Source organism: Trichogramma pretiosum, unplaced genomic scaffold (genome assembly GCF_000599845.2).
Source record: "Trichogramma pretiosum strain Unisexual culture from Peru unplaced genomic scaffold, Tpre_2.0 scaffold4, whole genome shotgun sequence".
NCBI lineage: Eukaryota > Metazoa > Arthropoda > Insecta > Hymenoptera > Trichogrammatidae > Trichogramma > Trichogramma pretiosum.
In genome coordinates this window covers 712,451-736,680 of record NW_019641688.1, presented here as the reverse complement: position 1 = coordinate 736,680, position 24,230 = coordinate 712,451, and the positions used below count along the sequence as shown (strand labels likewise).

Genomic DNA, 24,230 nt, shown 5'->3' with positions numbered 1-24,230 from the left:
TAGAAAAACGTTTTATTATTTCTCTCTCTCTCTCTTTCTGCCTATTCAATGGACCGCAGATAAGTCAAATTGGCGTGAGAGACAGATTTGAGTGTGTGTGTGTGTGTGTGTGTGTGTGGGTTATTTAGGTAGCATGTAGATAAACGCACACGTATAACGTAAAGTAGAATTTAATTTGAATACTTTGCTAAGTGGGCCCAGAGCGGCAGCAGCTCCTCGAGTGGATTCTTATGAAATTGCATAATGACCGCGTTGGATACACGTCTGGTCGCGCGAGCGACTGTCTAGGTACTTGAAACGCGTCTACTCTACCTCTTGACTCTGTATGTGTAATAAAAAGTCATTGATTATGGGGGCCAAGTGGATATCTAAAGATCTCTCAACAGTTTGTCTTCATTCACTAAAACGTGTATGGCTCGTCGTATGATTTTCCATCCTTTGGCTGTGTGTGGGTATGCGCGCTAAAGTAAGAGTTGTCCGAGCGAGTAACTTTTTTACCTTCCTTACGATGCGTTCTCGTGTGACGAATACCACGACGACGAACCACGCGGTCCAGTGGCTTTGTTGGCTTTTTGTCTCTCTCTCTCTCTCTCTCTCTCGCTCAGCTCTTTCTCTCCTTCGCTCGATGCTTTTGCGTATAGGCCGAGATGAATCATGCATTATTTATACATCGAAAAACTATAATAAATATCGCACGCGTATACGTATAGATTCTCGTTCTGTCAAGCGTATATAACACAGGCAGAGGCAAGAACATGAGATAGGAGTCGCGTCGTATAATACATAAAACGTTGCGTAGTTCGCCATAGAGGTCTAATTGAGAGATGATTGATTTTTTCGGAAAGATTTCCAAGAACGGAGCAAAATATATTCACGATGCGGATCTAAAAAGTAGTATCCCGCTTTTTCTCTCTCTTTCTCTGCCCGTCTTTCCATCCTTTGCGAGACTGACTGCGCGATCGAGCTCTACTACTATACACGGTATTATAACATAGTGGTATTTATTAGCTTGCGCCGTGCCGGAGATCGCCGTTCGCGTCGTAACCCGGACACGCCGCGACGAAAGAAATCTCGTGCTTTTCCAAATTGGCGCGTTTCGTCGTCTCTCCAAATTTCAAAGCGATATCAAGAGCTCGCTCGTGCGTCGTATATTTTGCAGCACACCGCGAGCATATGTTATAAAATACGATCCTCGGATCTCGGAGTTGGAGTTTATAATGTGTTTCGTGCGACGTATTTGCAGATGCGTGCGCTCGCGCTAGGGGGCCGAAATCCTTTCCTCCCGCGAACTGAATCGTCCTCCGCTCTTCTCCCTTGAATTCGTCGCGTCCGCTGTGATTTTTTTTCGCATCCTCTTTTCGAAAACTCAAGCCTATGGAATACGTACCTTGAGATACACGCTCGGTTTCTCGCTCGAAAAAAAAAGTTGCTAAACGTCTCCGCACCGTATGCGTTTTACTATATAGCTCATGCGGGGTGTACACACAGCGATCATTCGCGGTGGCGGCAACGGCGGTGCACGAGCAAAAAGAAAAGAAGAAGGAACGAGAGAAAGCGGAGAGGACGAAGAGGGTAATTTTCGTGAAATTTAAGATCGGCCGAGCGCATAATTGCCCGCGACGATGGGCTCTGATCTTCACGGTGCAATCCGCCGCAGCAACGGCAGCGGCGCATATAATATAATACGTCGCGAGCGCGCGCAGGGATCGAGCGAGAGAGCCCCGTCACATAATAATCAAAAAATCATGTTACAACGCAAGATATGCGCAGCGCCGCCTTATATACAATGTACAATGTATAATCTGAAACTTTATATATTATACAGATAATAATTAAATCGAGATTCTTTCAATCTTTTTTTTTTCGTGGTCGATCGACGAGCTCGATCACTCCTCGACTTGTCATCGCGAGGATATGCCGTGCTCCCAGCGTGTGTGCTGTAATAATCGCTCGTCTCATCTCCGTTTGCGATTAGCTCGAATTAACTGCTAGCGCCGATCGGCTCGACGCGTCTATACCTTATATTATAAATACGACGAATCGACGAAATTAACATATGCAACACAGACACACACGCAGGGCAATGGAGCGCGTGTTTTACGAATCAATTAAATTAGCGCGACGACGATACATCGCGTACATACATACACATCCGCCTACGACGACGACGCGTATGAAAAACATTTTTGCAATCTGCCATCGACGCGTGTAAATATTCTGTCGAACAATGTATGGTAGACGGAGCGCGCCGCAAAGGCATCAACGCCGAACACAGACCGATCGAATTACTCGTGATATATTTTGTTTCTTCATTTTTTTCCAATTTTTTTCTTCTTACGCGTCAACTTTTTTCTTCTCTTTTGATACTCGATCCGCGATTTTGAATCGGTAAAATTATAACGGTAGCGATTGCTTATTAAAATAATTAAGCGCCGACATAAATCAATCCTTCAAGGAATCAGGTTCTTCTAAGGGTGCGCGGCGCACGCGATCGATCGTCCGTCGACGTATCTCTTTTTACGGAATTACCGCGATCGAGGTAATTAATTGTCATTTATAAATACACTCGCGCGCGCGCACTCGCGAATAGAAGCGGGGCAAAAAACTCTATACGTACGACGTGGATACCGGCCGATCGCATTTATAGCGCGAGAGAAAATCCATTTGACCGCGCTCGCGATCGCCCGCGGGAGAAAATCTGCAGCAGGTAGCTAGGTGCTGCTGGACGTCGTGTGCGCAGCGCAGCGCAAAGAAATAAGTTGAGAGCGTGCCGAGCGATCGTCAATCTTGGCGACGCTTTATCGAATCGGTTGCGATATATATATTTACCTTTTTTTTTTGCTTTCGATCGATTTCACTCTTTCTCTCTCTCTCTAGCTTGAATGACTGCAATGTATCGCGTATAAATATAAATTGCCATTGCGCGCGCGCGAAAGAGGCAATACACGCGGCCGGGATCGGTGGTAATGGTAGCTATTGTCTCGACGCGAAACAATAAGCGAGAGGTTGCGCGGTGTCGTTTATTTACCTTTTTTTTATTGATTTTTTATTTTGACTTTTGCCGCGCGCGAAGAGAAGAATCGGGCATGCGCGGGAGAAGGTCGCGGAACAATAAAAATAACTTCTTTATGGAAACAATTAGCGAAAATTAAAAGCTTGAAAATTGTGTCTTCCTATCTGGATATGAAGCCTCTCTCTTTCTCTCGGTATTCTCTCTCATCGCGTCATAACTTGGCCTCGCTACTCGCTAGAGAAAGAGAGGAAGAAAAAGGCATATAAATTACGCCGCGGTGGGTAAAGGGCACTCACGACTGCTTATACTCTCGAGAGAGTGTTTGTGCGCAGCCAAAAGAGTCTCGCGTATAATAAGTCTAAGAAAAAAAGAGAAACGTCGCTCGTCGAATGACTTCCGTCCTCGCGATTATACTCGATGCCGCTGCTGCTGTAGCTGCTGCGTCGTCGTCTTCGTCTTGTATGCGACTATTTCTCGGGATTGACGACGTTGTTGCCTCGCTCAAGCCCTCGTCTTCCCCTACTCGAGAGTCTATTTATCGTAGATCCGACGACTGCGAGTATTATATCCGTATATAACTGCGCTATATGGCAGAGGCGTGTGTCGTCAAGCTCTCTCGCGAACTAAACACAGCGACGAGAGAGAGAGAGAGAGAGCGAGAGAGACAAAATTTATGGTCTCGCTAATTGAATAAATCCACTGCAAGCGCGTAAAGTCGATTTTCTGTGTACACGCGCACGTTGCGACGATCGAGCTCATGCTGCCTCTGATGCTGTTGCTGTACCGGTTAAGTAAGAAGGATTATCCATTCGACTAATAAGATTAATATTCCTCCCTTCAAGTGTCGAAGGTATTACGTATTATATATTACGCGTACATTTGCCTGCATAAACACAAAATACACAAATCTCGTGTTTCCGTCGTCGTCATCGCAGGCACGGATACGACTGCAGCTTAATATCCCGAGCTGAAGAGCGGGAATATATAGTACGTACACTTGCACGCACCGCAGCGCATAGTTTTCTTAATGCGTTTTTCTGCGTTGCGCCTACTGCACTGCACTGCACTGCGGTGCAAGTAAGTTTATATCTCGTGATGCAGCAGCGCGACAGCCCAGGAGCCAAGAGACACAATCTCTCTTTCTTTTTCTCTCGCCTCCACCTCCGTTATGATAACTTTTTGCTTTCATCTTTTATATTCGTCATCGTGATTTTTCGCTCTTTCTCTCTGACGCCATCAGCCGCCACCCCATATAGCCGCCAAAACCGAGAATCTTGAACGCTGAAACGTAATTATATCGTCGTCGCGTTGTGCACACCACAGCCATTGCATATATAGCCACGGCTCGGCAGTGTCGCATAATTACCGATATTTTAACTTATTTGATTTTGCGGTTCGCGTTGAGTTCGTGTGTGCAAGCTTTTTCCCGTAAACTTCAATTACCATTCACTTGTATTTTACATTATTACGGTGTGCACAAGACTTTTTGTGCTTAGTACAAAGAGCTAAGCGACCAAAGTGCATTTTTCATCGCGAGTCGAGTGTATTATATTACACTATCATATTAAAATAAATTTTGTTGGAAACGAAATCATAAAGCGAATACGAATTGACAACAAATTTGTAAAACATATTTAAAAGATATACAATTTATTTTTTTTTAAATATTACATAAAAAAATATATGTCTCAATATGACACTATTGAATAATAATACTGTACAGTTTAATTGACTACTTCAAGGTAAATGTGAGAGTGACCTTAGATTTTATGTTTTTTTACCGTTTTCTACACTTCAGGTAAAGCTTGCCTTAGACTCGCGAGCGTTTGATCTGCGGCAGTGTTGTCTAGACTATTTTCGTCTGTCTCCTTCAACAAATGGATTAGATCCTTGTCGCTCATGTACTCGACAATTCTTCGACAAACGGTATACGGCAGATTCAATTTGCAATGATCGTGCATGAAGAGATTGGCCGCGAACAATTCAAAGTATAGCCTTATCAAAACGTTCGCTATGTGTCTTTTTACAACGATCATCAACGGCCCGGACATCGAGAAAGGCATTTGTGGCGCAGACCAATTTTTCTTTTTTCTAAAAATCGAATGAGCCGCATCGTGTTTCATTTGGCACAGGTCATAGAGCGAGACGTCGTCGTTTACCATAATACTTTTGAATTTTTTCATTTGAAGATCCCATGAACTGTCTCGCTGGTAACAGAATAGAAAACAGTCCACAGATTTGCTCACTATTGATTGCAATTTCAGATATTTCTGTCTCAAATACAACCGAGAATCTGGTGTCCGCGGAATTTTATATATCTTATAGATGCATGAGATTTTCATAAGCATGATTAGGGACCTTAACAGTTCTTCACCATCTAAGAGAGAAAACAAAATATAATTAATAACAATTACATATTATTACTCTTGGAAAATCAAAAGGCGTGTACTTACCAGGGTAATCGGCCAGCCAATGGTCAGCGTCCTTGCCTCGAACTTTCATCCACAATTTCAGCATCCTGAGTCGAGCTCGTAAGCTCATGTCGTAACCGGCCGACTTCAATAATTGCACCACCTCGATGATGTTCAAAGTCACGGGGTAATTCTTCAATTCGCACGGTTCAAACTCCCCGCTGAACATTCTGTCCTCGTTCAAATTGTTCGTGCTCGCGCCGCGTCCAAGGAGCGACCTGGTGAGCTCGACGTCGAAACGCGACACGGCCAGCTGTAACGGGGTATCTCCGTGATTGTTCTGCGCCTCGATGTCTGCCCCTCCCTCGATGAGCGCCTCGACGATGCCGTCGACCGGTTTTCGCCGGGAGCAGAAGTTGTCTCTTCGGACGCATCTGCACAGGCGCACCCAGGTCAGGGCGTGCAGAGCCGTCGACCCCTCGTGGTCCCGCACATTCGGATTGGCCCCGCTCTTCAGCAGAGCTCTCACGATGTCCTCGTTTCGGTACTGGGCGGCGATGTGCAGGGGCGAGTGTTTGTACACATTGAGATCGACGTTCGCGCCTCTGATCGCGAACCAGCGCACCGTTGTGACGTCCCCCACCATGCAAGCTGCGTGCAGGTACGTGTAGCCCAAGACGTCGCAATGAATTTTATAAGCGTTGGACAGAAAAAATTTCATCATCTTTAGAGTGACTTCGTTATTGACTTTGTACCTATCACCTGGCTCGTCCACCTTGGCCAAGTAATGAACCGCTGACTTTCCATTGTCCAAATTAGCATCGTGTATATCGAAGCCGTTCAAGTACAGTAATCTGATGATTTTCGTATTTTTATCGTCCAACGCACGTTTGAAAAAATAATTCATATCGTCGTCGTCGAATAGAGTTCTGTCGTTGAGCAATCGCAATAAGATCGTGTCAGTCCTTGGACCCATGAAATCCCTTTGATGCGTTGCATCGGAACGCAATATCCATTTATAAAATTGTTCGCGCCTAGAGGACCGACTCGGTGTCCTCGTGAAAATAAGGGCCCTCAGAGATCGATATTCTTCTTCTTCTGTCAACATGTTGTATGAAAATTACATCGAGTTTAAACTTTGTGATGATAAACTCGGTTTGCTACACTAAACACGTGATAAAACAAAACAAACAGCACTGCACAGTAGACACGCAAGCAGGAGACGATTCTAACGCCCGCACGTAAAAATATAGACTAATGGCCACGTCGTGGGATTTGAGCTAAGAACACATAATTAGAAAGTTCGTTAGACGCGGAGCAACAGTCACCAACGCCGCGCCGCCGCGCGGATCTCGGGTGCGCGCGCACCTGTAAACACACTGGAGCCATTGAATATATCAACTGAGATGCAAGATCATTTCATTTTTCTTTATTAAATGGTTTTAAGTTAAAAACATTTGAAGATGAATCGTTAAGATGAATTTACAGAGCCCAGTTAAACAAATGGATTTTATACGAGAAAAATTAATTTAGTTTTCGAGTCAGATAAATATTGCGCATGCGTAATTGAATAGTCAAAAATCAAAAAATGCTTTCACTATTATCTCCCTCTCTTTGAAACGAGCAAGTAAGTTGCCAGCCGCTTCTCGTTCAGGCCTCGGAAGGCCGTGGCTTCCTCGAAATACTTTGCATCGACATGTACCCTTATTAAGGGGCCGCGCGCGCGCTTTCAACACACATTTTATACACGAGTCTACTCTATAAATATTTAACTTTTGAATTCGAACAAATGCAATACGTGTGTGTATGCGCCTGTGTGGCAATTTTTTTTCCAACGATCCGTTGCTTCTCTCTCTCTTTCTCTCTCAGTCTTATTCCATTTGTGTAATTAATGCATCGCTCACGGCGCACGGGACCATTATAATTTACTACTCGCCGATACGAATACGTCAACTCACGTGCAGCAGCTCGAGCCCTCCTTCTCCTCCCCAATGCCGAGAAGAGTTGTTTTCTGCGCGCAGCGCACGGGTGTTTCGATAATTGATTCAGCTAAGATGCGAGGCCAAAAGATTCTCGATACTCGGCTGATTGTTTTTCTTTCTTCTTCTTTGATTTTTATTTTTGACTCTCGTCTCGCGGGGAGAGAGAAGCCTCGAGATCGAGCGACAACGAACGACGACACGGCTCAGCTATGCCGGATACAAATTCTCAAGCACGCGTACCTGTAATTTACTAAACTTCAAATCGTCAGTAATTGATTCGATACATTTTCGATATTATACTCATCTCTCTGTATCTTCTTCCACTTGCCGATTTCTGTTTTCTCTCCGCTGCGTGTAACATGTATGTGTGTTAAGTATGTGTGTATACATGTAAAAAGTAACGTCTAAAGAGAGAGGAGGAGAGAGAGCGCGAGGACCCCCCGAGGCGCTGCACGATCCTTATCGCTCGTTTGCGTGATCAAGATTTGTGACTTTTTTTTCGCTCGGACGTATATAGCCCGCGCACTATATTTACGTATACGTATCTGGGAGTGGTTATTAATTACGAAGCTGAAGCTTACACGCTGGCGTATAAATATCCTGTGGACATTGTGTGACCGAACTGATCGTAATACGCATAAGTTATATATTTTCTTCGGCAGCCCGTGTGACTTGGACTACAGCGAGCGTCGAGAATATTGCGGAGGCAAATTGTTTAGAATATTCGAAGATATATTATGATCGTATATTCGAGCGCGAGATAAAAATCGTAATTAAATCGAGTCGTGTCTTTTTCGAAGTAATTGATCGATCACATTCGCGGTTACTCAGGGTTCGAATCTCAGCCTCGTACATTATGAACAATGTGGGAACGTGGGTTGTGTAGCTTTACGTCGATTCAGTTAATAGATTATAAAAACGAGATCTCGTACTTCAAAAATTGGAAGAAAAAAAAATAATGAAAATAAATGGAACGACATCTCCGATTTTGCGCTATATACATATTACGTACTCTCTCACGCACGGGTCGAGTTGTGTTTCGCTCGCAGCGGGCCCACTTTGCAGTTGTAAATATCATCTCGATTTATGTGTAAGCTGTATAATACAAAAAGCGAAGAAGAATAAAAATAAAAATCCACACGCGCAGCTCATGAAGCCGCTATAAATCCGCGCATTATAGCTGTAATATAGACAGCTCGTGTGGGGCAATGTATAGCAATATCAGCAGCAGTATATAGAAGCAGTTAAGAACGACGCATGGATGTATAAAAGGAATTAATACGACCAGAGCTAACATGAGCTGTTGGCACACTGCCTTTAACCAAAATCTCTGTACGTAGTCACGATTAAATCGCGAGTGATTTTACGCTCTGACGCTCATTCACGAATCTTTACCGACTTTGACGAATATCGATTATTATACGAATTTAAAAAAAAAAGGCTCAGGATATAATGAGTGCGCGCCAAAAATTGTGCAATTTTACGCGAGTACCGTGCACACATGAAATCTCGAAGCTCGCTGCATTATACCTGTATATTGTATGCTTAAACCGCAGGTCGAATGCCGCAGCAGTATAACAGCAGCGACGACGACGAAGCCGCGTTCTCATGAGTATAGAGCGATCCCGAAGCGAGAGGGAGGAGAGCCGGTCTGCTTCGGTTACTCCTTGTCGGTCACTCGCTCGGTTTATACTCCTTTTTTTCTTTTAGCATTTTTGCTTCACCGCCGCCGCTGCTGCTCCTGCTCCTGCTGTTTGCTCATGCTTGCACAGAAACACACACACACACACGGAGCATACTTATGCGTTCCAGGCGCTTCTACCAGACTCTCGGGCACTCGCTATTATTATGTTCAACCCGACTTTTCGTACGGGTATAGTTTATGTACACTCGCGGGTAATAGATTTTGGCGGAGGAGATTCGTGACTTGTGTATTTATCTTGTTTATGTATAGGAGTGAATTCTCGATGCGCTTTGATCCTCGTTACATGAAAAAAAGGCTACATCGACTATAATTACCCGAGCGATTCTCTCGCGTATCGCCATGCTACACATTTACAACGAAGCTCAAGGCGGCAGTTTGTCATCGTCTAGCGAACTTATGTGTAAACTGTACAAGTACAAAAGTACATCCCCGAAAAAGTGCACAGCCGTGAGCCAACTATACCACCGCCGGGGCTTCTTTATAATATCATATACACGACGCGGATATGTATTATACGCGCATTACACGCGCCGCTAATGACTCTATTCTCAGCATTTTCGACATTTTTACTCCAGGGTTGAATGTCGTGTTCGGCTCGATTATCTGCTTCAAGTATCTCTCGCTCTTCTTCTCTCTCTCTCTAGATCTTTTCTTCTTTTATTGTACATCGAACACACGAAACACAAAAACAAAAAATGCCGTGGACAAGAGTAAAAGGGCGCAGCAGCTCGGGCAGAATCAGAAGCTATGCGTATAATAATCTCTAACCCACTTATGTGTGTGTGCATCGTCCGAGATGCGAATCTTGCTTTCTCTCTCTCTCTCTCTCTCTCTCTCTCTCTCTCTCTCGAGATTTCATGTTTGATGCGAAAATTAGTTTGCCTTCAACAAATCATGTCTCAAACAATGATTTTTTTTTACTTCTCCCTCCTTATTCCTTCCGCGGTAAACGTATACTTTATAATTCTATCGAAATCCATTATAACGTCGTGTAATATGCTGTTCGCCAAGAATCACAGAGTTAACAGCAGCAGCACGACGATGGAGCTGTCTCTCCTCTCCTTTTACTCCTTCTTCGCGTTCTCTCTCGTCCGCCTTTTTATCTCTCTTTTTTCGTGGAAATGACAAAATGTATATAAACGCATGTAAATTGCCGAGCAAAAAGCCGCGCGCACGTATCTTAGATTTTAAAACGCCACTCGAGGGACTAAAAGTGCAGCGCCAGCTGCAGTTTTGACGCATTACGCATGCGTATACTATGCGCATGCTGTATTATCGTACGTGACTGTGATATTTTGTGCGCGTTGGTAACGAGACACATGCGCTCAGCTGCACCGCTTGGACGAAGAAATCTATCTGGAATATCAACGGAAAAAAAATTCCGGCGCATACAGTCATATACTCGCACACGTGCTCGACCTGACCGGCTTACAATATAGGGTATATTGCGATGATTACGCAAGCCTCCGTATAATATAAAGCTGCACACTTGCTTTGTGTCGTATTAAGCATTTACCGATTTCTTTTATTTATACCTGCGAGTCTGAATTTGCACCTTTCTCTCTCTCTCTCTCTCTCATTCACTTTGACTTCTTGGGCTCTGCGGAACGATCGTATACATGTAGCCTACAATTTTTCTCGATGAATGTATACGTACGTATCGAAACTCGCATGCGGGTAATAAATCTCGCGGTGGCGCAGACCGCGCGGCCGAACACATACATACAAATATCGGCCGTATATATTTATGCAGCCGCGCGATCGGAGCACATAATTTGCGCAACGATCCTCGATTCTTCTTATAGCGAGCTGTAAAACTATATACGTATGCGAAATTTCGTAATGTTACAATATAGTATACAGTGCTAACGCGCGATGTAAATATACCGATTTCTTTTGAAGCTTAACGCATACGAGCTGCACGCGAGCAATTAAATTAGCCCGCGTTGTGTTTACGCGACGAGCGTCAGAAAAAAAATGTGGGACTGAAAAATCTCACCGCAGGTTCATATGCCATAAACGATATCGTTATTAGGTATAGACAATGAGCAGTATACGCATTACAATGGCTTTACTTGCCAATGGGACGTCGAGTTTCGCAACGAAAGATCAACCGATATAGTGTCGGTAAGAGTATCTGTACCCGCAGAATAACGCGTGTGTGCACCTAACGTGTCTCGCGACGCACACGCGAGTGCGTGTCATGAACATGAATGCGCCGCTCGTGCCGAGTAAATATTGAGCAATTTATTTATAAGCTGCCATCATCAGACTAGCTCCCATCGGACGATCTCGAGAGCGCGTTTTATATACGAGTCGAAGAATCTCGCCCTATACTGCACACAGAGCTATACGCGCAAAAAAATGCAATATCCCGGAGACGCGTGTACATAAATCTAGGCACGCAGCGCATTGGTCACGCGCGCGCACGACGCAAAAAAGGGCCAATTACAAACGTATATTATAAATGCGTTGATCGCGGGTTGTGTGCACATGCTATACGTACGAGACTTAAGGCATTCGAGGCGCGAGGGGGAGGACGATATGAAAAAAAATCGAGGCAAGAGATTTTACACACATGTGTTGCTGAGCTGCTGCTGCTGTGCCTCGAGGGATATACTCTCTCTCAACGATGAGCGATATCTGCTTCATAAACACTAACGCATATTATACCTTACCGATCATCGCGGCATCTGGTCCTGTGGACTCTCTTTCTCTCTCTCTTCAGCCCCATTGTGTGTGCGTATGTGTGTGCTCTTCTTCTCTTATTATTTTCTCATCGTCGAAGAGAGAGAGAGAGAGAAAGAGAGAGAGAGAGAGAGAGAGAGAGAGAGAGAGAGAGTGAAAGAGGAAAAAAAAGCTCGTACAACATCCGAAGGGAGAATCAAGTTCATATCGAGCGAGTCGGGCTTCGAGCTTATATGCCCGTAAAATAATTAATATGCCGCATGATGGCACGACGGACCAAGAGAGAGAGAGTATGTGTACTCTGCACGCATACCATAAAGGTATACAGCAGGTATATAGCGTAGTATATATCGTACGTACGCCGGTGTTTGTTTTCGGCTGCGCGGAACCGCGTGCAGCGCACGACCTCCTGCTGCTGCTGCTCCGTGCTCGTATTCGCCCAATTCTTCTTCTTCTTTCTTTTTTGCTGCTGCTGCTTCTTCTTCTCTTGCTCGACTCTCTTCTCTTTTGCTCGTGCGCATTCTTCGTGTACATATAATATTCTTGATGGCCGATCAGGTCGAGCACGTATATACAATATATATAGATGGTGTATTAAACGTCGGCCTGTTTATGTGTGTATAGCGGGGCCCATCTCGCGCGCGTGTGTCTTTCTTAATTTGTTCGTTGTCCTTTCTGTTTTTTTTTGTTGCTTTCACATGAAAATATGCATGTTCTCTCGAGGCAGAGGTATGCAGCAGCAGCTCGCGCGCGCTGCAGGAATGACCGGTCACATGTCTGACTACGCATACTGTACAAGTGCATGGCATGTAATACTTGGTGCGCACACAGGCGTAATCACGGCCGAAAATTAAATACTCGGAACTCTTGTATGGTATTACATGTTTAAAGTTTCATGCGCAGCATCATCGTACGTGCAGGACGATATGCGATTTCACTTGCGCGTAGAGTAGAGTCTCGGCCCCGGCCCTTCGGATGCGAGCATGCCGGAAAATGTGCCGGTGTGCGCTGCACTGCAGTCTGTGCACAAGCCAAGCCACACACGCGCGCGCGAACAGAGCCATATATTCTCCTCCATTTAGAGTCTTTGTTTTTTATTCAGCGAATTGCCTTGTGCCCTGCGAGCATGTAAAAATATGTGTGTGTGTGTGTGTGTTTGAGTATATGTGTGTGCAGACGAAGCTTATTAGCTCAAACAGTACCTATATAGCCACGAGTCAAGAAAGGGAGAAGTAGAGAGAGCAAAGCCCAAGAAGGCAAAAGTAGCAGCAGCAACAGAAGAAGAAGAAGAAGCGAAGGTAAAAGACAAAGGATCTCTCTCTCTCTCTCCTGTAGGGCTTGCTCCATCGGGAATTTGGTTTTTTTTGCTCAGTTGCACACACACATACACACACGTATAAGAAGCTCGCGAGTCCTTATTCCCGCTTTTACTCTCGGGGCGCGCGCGAGCCAGAGCTGCTGCTGCTGCTGCGCTTGCGGAGAGTATACATATCGATGCTTTATGGCCCAGTTTGATCGTAAACTCTCAGGGACGAGTTATTCCTCTCTTTCGCTCTCCTCGTCGTCGGATTCGCGCGTGTGTCTTATATATATATATGTGTGTGTGTGTGTGTGTGTGTGTGTGTGTGTGTGTGTTTGTATATTTTGTGCTGCAAACTCGCTCGCTTTCTTTTTTATTATTTTATTTTTATTCCGTTTCGCAGCAGAAACAGCAGGAGCAATCGTATATACCTACTGTGTGGACCTGCATAAGTATGTGCGTGTACGTGTGTGTGCACATGCTCGCGGTGCGCTTTAGCGTTTTTACGTCGTTAATGAATCGTGAGATTATAGTCCCTCTTCGTCCACGGTACTGCTGCTCCTTTCTTATTTTTCTCTCTTTTTTTTCCTTCTTTTTTTCACTTTGTTCCCGCGATTATTTTGCCGTACAGATATATGCCGCGTGGAGCAAAGAGTTCGGACAGTCCGAGAGTGTATATCGCGTGCGTGCACGGCGATATTATATTATTATTGTATAAAAAGATGGGATTATTTATCGACTCGCAATTGAACCATTATTCACGCATGCGAAAGCCATCATCGATCCCGCAAGTTGTACACGATGTGAAGAGAGAGCTTGCGCATCACGAGTGTACCTTATGAGAATACAAATGCCAAAAGGTGTGTATGGCTCGAAATAGTGTCGTGGCTGACTGCAGCTGTGCAGAAATTCCTGCGCGCGAATAGACCACGTGCGCGTTAGGTTGAGCTCTGCAACGTACGTAAATTTTGTATGCGTTATATACAGCGATAAGGGATTCTAGCTAAAAGTGCGTCAGCTCGTCGTTGATCTCGGAGTTTTATACACGGAGGAAGACATAATAAATTCGTAACTGCTGCAGCTTTTATATTATTATTATTATTATTTTTTCAATATTGAATCTAAATATTGAATGATTGAATTCCACATTCGAATTTGAACATTTTGAGTGAAATTGCCAATAAAAATGTTAAAAATTCGCACTAGATGACGAGTCATTTCATCTATAAATCTGTAAGTGGTAAAGTCAAAATAATTGTATAAATGAAAGTAAAGGTCTTGTGATTGTCACTCTGACGATGCGAACAATTGATTTTTCTTCTGCCTTATTTACCTTTTCGTTTCGAAATTTGCTCGCAAGCACCGCACTGTTAACTATCCAGATATGTGCATCATCATTGCCGTTAATATACGACAAATTCAATTTATACGTGCGGCGTGCGTTGTACGTGCTGTGTGCGTGTGTATGCACACAAGCAGCGGCGGCTATTATAATGATGATTAAACGCAGTGCACGCGCGCGTGCATTCACGAGCAGCTCGCGCGCGCGCGGAGAGGCTTTGAAAAAAAGCCGCGCTCTTTGTATATTGTAGCTGCACCAACGCGCTTGTGTCTTATGTACTGCGTTCCGTGTTCGACGCAATGACTCTTCACAATTTTCACCGCGTGATTCAGCTTTTTTTCTATATATCGTATTTGCGTACGGTAACGCACACACAAAAAAAGACGAGTCCCCGAAATGCAGCAACTGCACACACTGTATACACGAGAGCTATGAGTCGAGTTTTATCATTTTCATGCTGTGAGAGAGAAAAGAGACTATAGCTCTAACACTCGCGTACAAGTGCACGTGTGCACGGCTCCAATAGCGTTGTTGTTGACACATAGAGGAATATGCGGTGATATGCCATCTCCCTTTTTTTACTCTCTCCTTTTGCATCTCCTTTTTGTAGTGTAGTCAAAGTTTGCATACAAGCCCATACGTGTGTACGGATGGAAATAGACGTCGGTGATTTAAAATTATGGTTTTCAGACGCCGCGCATCGTCCATAATTGCTTTCAAATGTGTCGACGTTGCGCGTCTTGAAGCTAATGAATATATTATTTTGCCTTTGGGCCGCCCGAACTGTATACACTCGTCTCGTACAACATAATATGTGACGAAGAGACGAAGAGAAAGAGAGAAGGAAAGAAAGAGATATTAATTTCTTTATGCACGAGCTTCAGATGTTTTCGCTTTTTTTTGACAAAATCACGCCGCGCGAAAAGTCGATACTTAGGTAGTACGTAACGAAGAATGAATAATTGCCGAGCGCATTCGGGCAACGAACACTCGTCGCGGCTTTTGACAAAATTATACATTGCGTTGCAGAGAGAAGAGCTCGTGTTTCTTTTTTCCTTTTTCTCTGTTTTGTTGTTTTGATTTTGGGATACGCTGCCTTTGGCGAGTTAGCAAGGATATGCAGTGCGCGTAAGAGGACCCTCCCGCCGCCGCCGTCTGTATATATAATATGAGCGACATGTGCTGCGCATCGTTTGGAGCTCCTCGTCTATAACTTGGAGCTTTTTACGAGGCAGTGCTGAAGGGACTGTTCTTTTATTGCCTTTGTTTCTGTCTATCTCAAGGTTAAGATGTATCGGAGTCTCAGACTTGTTTATGCAAACGATCCCGAATTGAGGATTCAATCTAGACATAATATAAATTTTTTCATTTTCCAAATAAAAAATCGGGACGATGATGGACCATAGGATATCTATAAATACCGTACTCGTAAAGTAATTGAGAAAAATTTTAACAAAATTATTCCATTCTCCTGTTTCAGACAACAACTCGGCCTCGTCACAGGACTCGTCTTCGTCGCCCAGGAAATCCACCCAGCAGCAGCACGAGGTGCGCTGCTATTGCAATCAGCCGCACTGCGTGTCGCAGGGCTACATGTGTCGCGGCCGGGGCTGCTTTACGGAGCTGCCGCCTCTGGCCCTGGTCTCGTCGAGCCTCAAATCGCTGCATCTGCTGCACGGCAGGCCGGAGACTGCGGGCTTCAGCGGCTGCTTCGACGACAAACTCAACAGCGGCGGCAACAATGTCAACGGAAAAATATCCTGCCCGCCGGGAAAACTGTGCTGCGAGCAGGACCTCTGCAATCACGTCGACAGTCCCGCTCTGAGGGCCAGGCTCAACAAGACCCTGCAAGGTGAGACAGAGAGAATTTTTCTCGTTGTTGCCGTTGAGAGAAGATTAACAAAAAAGGCGCACCTCGATGTTGCTCTCGATTCTTATCTCGCGCTCAGTGGATACTCGTTGCGCGCGTACTACATATCCCTCGAGCTCGCTCGCTAATTAAACGTATATAAACGCGAAGTGCACGGGCACATATGCGGGGCAAGGCAAGGAGTAAAACACAACGCGCGAGCTCGTACACGTGCACAGTACTGCATAGCAGCGCGGATACATTTCTTTTGTGCGCAGCTACCGAGATTATGGAAGGGTACATATATACGACGATACAAGTTCGAGCACGTTCGCGATGTTTTGCCTGAAATCGCCGCAGTTCGGATTTCTTTTTTTTCTCGCGATGCGATTACTGTATACATATCTATCTCGCTTGACTGTGCGATTTTCCGCTGACGGTACTTTTTTCTTATTATTGTGCGTCGATTGTCATCGCGAGCGACACACGATATCGTACGAGCGTGTATAATTACTTTCACTCCGGCCCTTTGATTTCGCGCTACACGCGCTATTATATTCTTTTATTATTGTTAAATTTAGTTCGAGTGTCACATTTTCTCCGTATACGGACACGTGGCGCAATTACTCATCGCATGTATAATAATTATTTTTCCTTTTCTTCGGGTTTCAGTGCTGATCGGCGAGCATCATCAGCAGAACCACTTGGGCGGCGGTGGCACGTCCATATCGAGCACGACGAGCCAGGCCACGGGTAGCCAGCAGCAGTCCGAAGGTTGGTTCCGGACCGTCACGATCGCCGTGCCGATCTGCGGCTTCGTCTTGCTCCTCATACTGGCCAGCCTCGCCATCAGGATGCTGCAGCCGCTGCCGACGCAGAGCGACAAGTTGCAGGGACTGCAGCCGCCGCTGCTGCCTCCGACAGCGACCGTGACCACGACCCATCACTGCCATCGACACTTTCGTCAACATCTCGCGCCCAACAAGATGCCACTCGTTTGAAAAGAATGTTGAAAGGAAAAAACAAATAACCAATCGACTCGAAGAGAGTGAAAAGCGAAGACTTTATATTGAACGTTGATCTATTTTCTTTTTTTTTTTTCTTTAATGTTTTTTATATTCGAGAGATGGAGGAGTGCGCGCGAGATACGTGGGCCAAAGACTTTTTGATAGAATTTTCTCATCTTCGGAGTGTTCGAAAAATGAGCGAGGGCATGGGCGGCACACATAAAATTCACAATAACGTTATACTTGTCTTCATGGGGGGAAGAGGTGCAACTGCGCGCTCGACGGAGCCGATTTTTCTGTTTTCTGACGGCGAAATTTTACCTCTTTTTTTGATCAGTTTAAAAAAATACTGACAAAATGTGAGAGCGTATGCAGGTTCTTCAGTCTCTAGTCACCAAATTCAAGTAAAAGACAAAAAACAGGGGGGAAAAAACAATCGCGACGATGTCGATTATTGACGCCAGTGTACATCGCACATTTGACGCCTCACGGTCGCTGGTGTTTATGTAGATAGACGTGATCAATATATATGTGTATAATAATGCCTTAATTATGGATGATATGCGTGTAGGTGATAATTATAATCGTGCCGCCTTGATGATATTGACATTTTTTCGAACGCACACTTGTACAGAAACATATATGAAATATTGTTATTTTTATCGACTTATCGTTAGTTGTTGTTGACGAATGCATTGAGCGAATGATGACTGTCAAATTGCGTGTAAAAAAGGTTTTTTTTATACATATAGAACAATGGCATTTATGGAAATTAAACTGAGGTTCGTTAAAAAAAAAAGCAATTGTTGATCTTTCTATTTCTTGTGGTTTACGCATCAATCGAATCCATGGCAAAGGTTTTTCCGTCCGATAATTTCTCTTGTATTTTTTACCGTTTTATTGATAACAAGAACGACGTAAATGAAGATGTAACGAACCTCAAGTTTTCCATACGGCTGTGAATTTTCTTTTTTTCCTGTAAAAAATGATGACTGTAATAATGATACTTCAATTCAAATTTTTAATATTTGCTTCGGTTTATCAATTGTAAAATACGTGTAATTTTTTCTGTAATCATTTTTTACATCAGTATGAGTGAAAGTAAATGAGAATAAATGAGTGTAAATGAAAGTTGTTTGTATCACTGCTTACATTATAAAATATTAATAGTATGGATTATAATAATTTGGAGGAAAAATTATTAATTAGCTTAAGGTTTTTTTTAACTGTAAACAAATGTTATCCACTACTTTACTCGTTAAACTTGTGAATAAAGATGCAATTTTAGTAAAGATTTTGATTTTCAATCGATGATGATGAAATCGTTTGAATTAATTATGCTTGTATTATTTTTAACTAATACTATATTTTTATTCTTATATATGAAAATGAAATAACTAAACAACTTGTTTTGGTCTTTTTCTTATAAAATCTATTTGATCAAATGAATTTTGTACTTCCAACATTACAAATATTACAAGCTATTGAGAAAGAGTCCAAGAGCACTATATGAGTCGAGTGAATGAAAAAATGATTTTTGCTTCGATGTTGACTGCATAGTTTTTGATCGACGCTCATCGAATTGTCTTTTTTTTTGCCTTACAGGCTCGAGGAAAAACTTATACGATTTTGTTATCTCTCTCAAATTGAACCATTGAGAAACAAATGTAACTCTATATTTTTTGAAATAATGACAACTTGTCAATTGAATCACTTAAACATCGATAAATATCACACGAGAGTCTAGTGAAGAGTTGAGATCATCGCATGATGTATGTTACGATTGTCGAGCATGTACCATTTTTTAATCGTATTCCATTTAAAAAATTATGTAATATTGTGATAATACGATAATAATTTACTATAAAATAAAATTAATTTACGTATTAACTGAGTATCGCTATTCTACATAGATTGTATAACGCGAATAATGTAAAAAAATGTCCTACTTTACGTAAAATGTCGAGTAGTTCGGCTAATTAAAAGAGATGAAAAAACAAGATAAAAATGTCAAACAATATATACAAGTTTTATTCTTGACGAAATCTTGTGTTCTTTTATTTGTTATTCTTTCTCACAACTCAAGCGTTTGTAGGATCTTAATCGCTCGTATTCTTTAATCAGTATAATAATAATAATCTACTTGCTGTATGTTTCCATTTTAACATGGATTATTTTTATACAATTCATTAAATTTTTAATATTAATAACTCTTGGACATGCACAAAGAGCAGCAGCACAACGCACGTCATAACGATCACACTAATAACAATATAAGGATACGAAGGGTAGTTCTACCATGTAGGTCGTTACATCGTTAAAAAAAATTACAATTTCTGTTGTTCAGTACTTGATTTTCTGTAAGTACATTGCGTCAATCACTTTTTAAAGCACCAGTTTGAAAAAAACAAAGTCATTTTCGCTCATTCATAAAGATTCGCGAGATTACAATGATTGTTTTTAGATTTAAATCGCGTAACTATATATTTTTGCAAACCCTTCGATGATCTGACGTTTGCACTGCTTCTGCTAAATTTAATCATATTCTTTCGGACTTGCGCACTAACTTAGTGTTGCAAGTTTATATCATTGACGATTTAAGTGTATATCATTGACACTCGAGTCTTAAATGTCGATTTATTATCAAAGCTGCTTTAGATCACACCAGAATATAAAAATACTGCTTAAAGTACTCGATTTGTTTTTAAAATCTAAAATAATGTTGCAAGAACGTGCAAAAGTTCAAGTGCCAAAAGTCTGCCATTCACAAATATTAAAATTCTTCAAAGGGCAACACTAATAAAAATAAAATAAAAACACATTTGACAGTGATGAATACCTTTCTCGCTGTTCGTTATTGTTTTTAAAGCGCACTTCACCTTTCACATTTTCTAGCCACACTTTTCCTATTCAATAGATCATCCGCGTTCTAACAGGAATGCTGTACATGCAAATTTTACGCGCGATTTACTTTATACAGGTGTGGGTGAGTTTTTAAGATTCGTCTGAATACTTTCAAATCTATGAAAGTATTTCGCTGAAAGACTTCACATATGCTTCATGTAATTTGTTAACAAACTCCGGATCATTACGTAACAAGTAATTAAACCCTTGGAGTAATTGATTTCTTGTCAGTGGTTCAACTGGTCGCAGGAAAGACTCTGTTGTTGCTGGACTTGAAGATGCAGCAAACATACCCGGAGGTATGAGTGCTGGAGCTGTGCCACCTGAAGTCAAGGTTGAGGATTTAGGTGTAAGTGGGGCATTCACCAAATCATCATGAGGATACTGTAATGACAAAAGTAATAATTGAATTTAATATAATCCCTGAATGCTAAGGTTCTAAATTCAGTTAAAAGTTACCGTAGAATTGTGATGATAAGCTGGATCATAGAGTTGGCTCGGCAATGAAGTATTTTGTTTTAGATATACAGAGTCATATCCTTCGCCATAATTATTAAGACTAACATTATTTCTATTTTGCATAGCGTTTGAATTTATAGCATTTGGAGACTGTATCCTGAGAAAACTTGAGGTATGATTGTCATCAGTTCGTCCTGATTTATCGGCAACATTAGGTGTTTTAGCTGCAGCGTACTCTGTTAATGTTAATGGTTGAGTTGGTTTATTTGATGCAGCAATATTTGCTTTTTTTTGAAGCTTGGCTATAATTGATTCTTCACAACTGTGAATATAAAAGATATAATTAGTTCATGGCTAATAAATTAGTAACCTTGATTAACTCAATTAAATATTTACCTTGTACTGTTTAATGACATTGAAGACGCGCCTGCTGCCGGTTGAGGCGTATTAGATCTATGCTGTTTTTCTATATTTTCTACAGTATGAGCTGCAGGATGAGACATTAATTGGGCCACTGGAGGGTTTACTTTAGCTTTAGCAAAGAAGTCCATTACACTTTTTGATGTCACATCTGGAGCCACATTGGATGCCATAGCCATGGCATTCAATGCCCCAGACAATTCTCCAATTGCATTACTCATTGGTGATTTAGGATCTGCTTTTCTGCTAACTTTATCTGATGAGCCAGATTTGTTAGAATTATAATCTTCTTGAGCTTTGCTCAACATGCTAAATATGTCAACGTTATTTGTTTTCTTTTGAACTGGTTTTTTATTTTTTGGTATAACTTTGTTAGAAGAGTCTGATTCTTTTGCAAGTTTGTTCAACACAGACGATATTTTTACGCACTCATTTCTGTCATAAAACCAAATACCATATATATGTCCTTTGGAGTTCTTGTATAATAAAAATGGCTCTTGAAGTTGTAGATCTAAGCCTGGAGTAACTGGTTCCACTTGATTTTGAGTGTTTAGTCTGTAAAAAAAAATAAATTATTAAAACCATGTTCAAACAGCACAAAACTATTTGTTTTAAATAAGAAAATCATAAAGGTATAAAGTATAATTTTTTAAAGAAATAAAGGAAACTCACCTATTCATGATGATTATGCTATTGTAGGGTTCTCCTATACGCGAGTACACAAACATAGCTCCCTCAATTTCGGTTTTCTCCCACTCATTGCTCTCGCCGTTAAACGTGTAGAGGGCGACGTGTGTGGCCGTCTCGATGATGGTCTTGACATAGGGATCAACGCGTTTAAGGGCAGCAATGTTCATGCGGAAATCCGACTCAGAGGAGCCCGCGCTGGCTGGCGCACAGGCCGAGCTGTTGACAGAAGTCATGTTGTTTTTAAAAAAAACCGGGGTAGCGTAGGCTTGTCCCGACGAGGAATTGTTGATGTTGCTGTTGTTGTTGTTACTGTTACTATTACTGTTGCTGTTGTTGTTTTTGTTTCTATTCGTCAGATTGTTCAAGTTAGCAGCCGAAGCGGATGGGGTCCGTTGATTGGACGTCCGCGACAGGCCCGATGCCACTCGGGACGACGTGTTGTTGTTTTTGTTAGCCAGCTTATCAATTTATGAAGCGCGACGACAAGGTCTCGAAATTAATCGGATCTTGGTATCGCTTACACTTATATAGTTAAACCGTTTCAGTCTCTCGACTTTACAGAACGGCGATAATTCAACGCGATGCTGCTGCTGCTGCTGTTGCTGCGTAGCTTCGGGCTTTGTTTGCCTCAGTGTGCTGTATTATAGTGGCACACGAGGCACAGCGCGAACACACACACAGACTTATTATGTATAAGCTTATAATATTGGCTTGGCCAACATTAACAGAGGCTGCAGACGCGCTAAATAGATGCGCTGTACGAATCGTAATAGGCAATCTTTTCCGCCGTTGCGCACTCGAGACCCACAGACGCACCACCGCAACAAACACTCTCTACCACTTGTGTGTGCGAGAACTGCAGCGTCGAATATTTAACTCGGTCCTCTCGATGTATTTCTCGCGCATACGATACTTACGAGGGCGACTTTTGTATGTTACGCTTCTGTTGCAGCTGCTGTTACTTTTCGCGAGGCTGCGACGACGATCGCCATTACACCAGCAACGTATATGAATGTATATATCACACGCACACAACTGACAAAACAGCTCTCAAGCGTACACAAAGAGACAGAGGCGAACAGTCTACGATCTACAAAGAGATTCGCTTTTGCGCTCGGCGGCTCGGCGCACAACGATCATCTTCTGTCTCGTTTTGGCTTGTTGGGTTCGCGAGCTTCGATGAAATTCGCATCTGCGCGCGCATATTTGGAGCACAGATCAAGCTGTACATTGCAGATCAGGCTCGCTTTACAATGGCAAATGTCGGAGCATTAACGAAGATTCGTGAGTCGCGATTCGCGCGAACGAGAACCGCAGACAGAGTTGTGTAAATAAGGATAAACCATGAGATTGTAAGTGACAGTCACGGTACCCTTTAACATAAGCTGAATGTATTTATACTGCGGCAGGTGGCAGTGCAGTTTGGACTGATGAGCGAAAATCACTTGTTTCGTTTCGAGAATTTTTGCAATAGCGGCGATTCGAAAAGCGCGGGAAACTCCGAATCTTGACAATGGCTATAAATAACCGTCAAACAAGTGAAGCGAGATGGGAGAAACCCTAAAAAATCTTCACGGTGTATTGGAAATTCACGGCCTACATTATAAGTTTCGTTCGTATGAATCATCACTTTATATTCGTGCCTGCGATTTAAACGAGTAATTTACGTTCGATTAGACGCAATCAGGTAACTGCGATTGAAAACATCGGTGCCAGTGGGTGTATTACGCAAAAGTTCATACACGCGTGTGCAATTGTGTTGCATCGGAAAAGGGGTGCAACGAGGAACGAAAAAAAAACTCGCCTTATTCGAAATGAAAAAGAAACCAGTGGCACACAACGAGCTCTGTGCTTTTTATAGGTACGTTATACTCGCTCGTATCGACTCGATGATAAGCTGCTTGTGCGAACAGTGCGTGTGTTGATTTGCGAAGAAAGTGCAAAAAAGTCGTATTTTTTTATTTTCGTTTATTTAATCTGCGCGAGCTCGCGGCGCGCGCTTATCAATTTACCAAACAGTATGAGTATGTAAATACTCGCGCGCAATTGTGACATATCGCATGCATAAAAATAAAAAAAATAATAAGAGGGAAAAAATGTTAAACCAAAGCGCGCGCTGTTGTAACGAGCATCGCATTAACCGCAATTCGATGCGTCTTTCTGGTTAATCTTTTACATTAAGAGCCATTAAAATTCGCATGTCTCGAGAGCTCCGATTTAATTCAGAGAAACGTTATTAATTCAAATCGTTCGATGTTTAATTACAAAGCGAATGATTTTTCCTCTCGGTGGCTGCGTTTCGGTCCGCGAGCGTACGTGAATAAAAAAACCGTTCCTAACGTACCATTATTTATCATCAATAAAAAAACGAAAGAAAAAAAAACATCGGTTGTGATAACACACGTGATAATGCACGTGCTAATAAAATTTTTGTGTTCTCTCTCAACTATAAGAATTCGT

At 42.6% G+C, this 24,230-nt stretch overlaps 2 protein-coding genes across 2 annotated transcripts in view; one reads left to right on the top strand and one right to left on the bottom strand.

Moving 5' to 3' along the window:
* LOC106656092 (BMP and activin membrane-bound inhibitor homolog) overlaps window positions 1-18,641 on the top strand; it is a 37,182-nt gene extending 18,541 nt beyond the window's left edge. The window contains exons 2-3 of the mRNA XM_014376758.1: window positions 15,922-16,293; window positions 16,963-18,641. Coding sequence (XP_014232244.1) covers window positions 15,922-16,293; window positions 16,963-17,291 — 701 coding nt within the window. The 3' untranslated portion in view covers window positions 17,292-18,641. The remainder of the gene's footprint in view (window positions 1-15,921; window positions 16,294-16,962) is intronic.
* Window positions 18,642-18,708: 67 nt separating this feature from the next.
* On the bottom strand, window positions 18,709-22,873 carry LOC106656056 (mRNA-decapping enzyme 1A). Its single transcript, XM_014376693.2, has 4 exons — window positions 21,753-22,873; window positions 21,057-21,635; window positions 20,661-20,982; window positions 18,709-20,585 (listed from the first exon to the last, which is right to left on the bottom strand). The coding sequence occupies exons 1-4, from the start codon at window positions 22,001-22,003 to the stop codon at window positions 20,319-20,321; spliced, it is 1,419 nt and encodes a 472-aa protein (XP_014232179.1). The 5' UTR covers window positions 22,004-22,873; the 3' UTR covers window positions 18,709-20,318.
* Window positions 22,874-24,230: the final 1,357 nt, after the last annotated feature.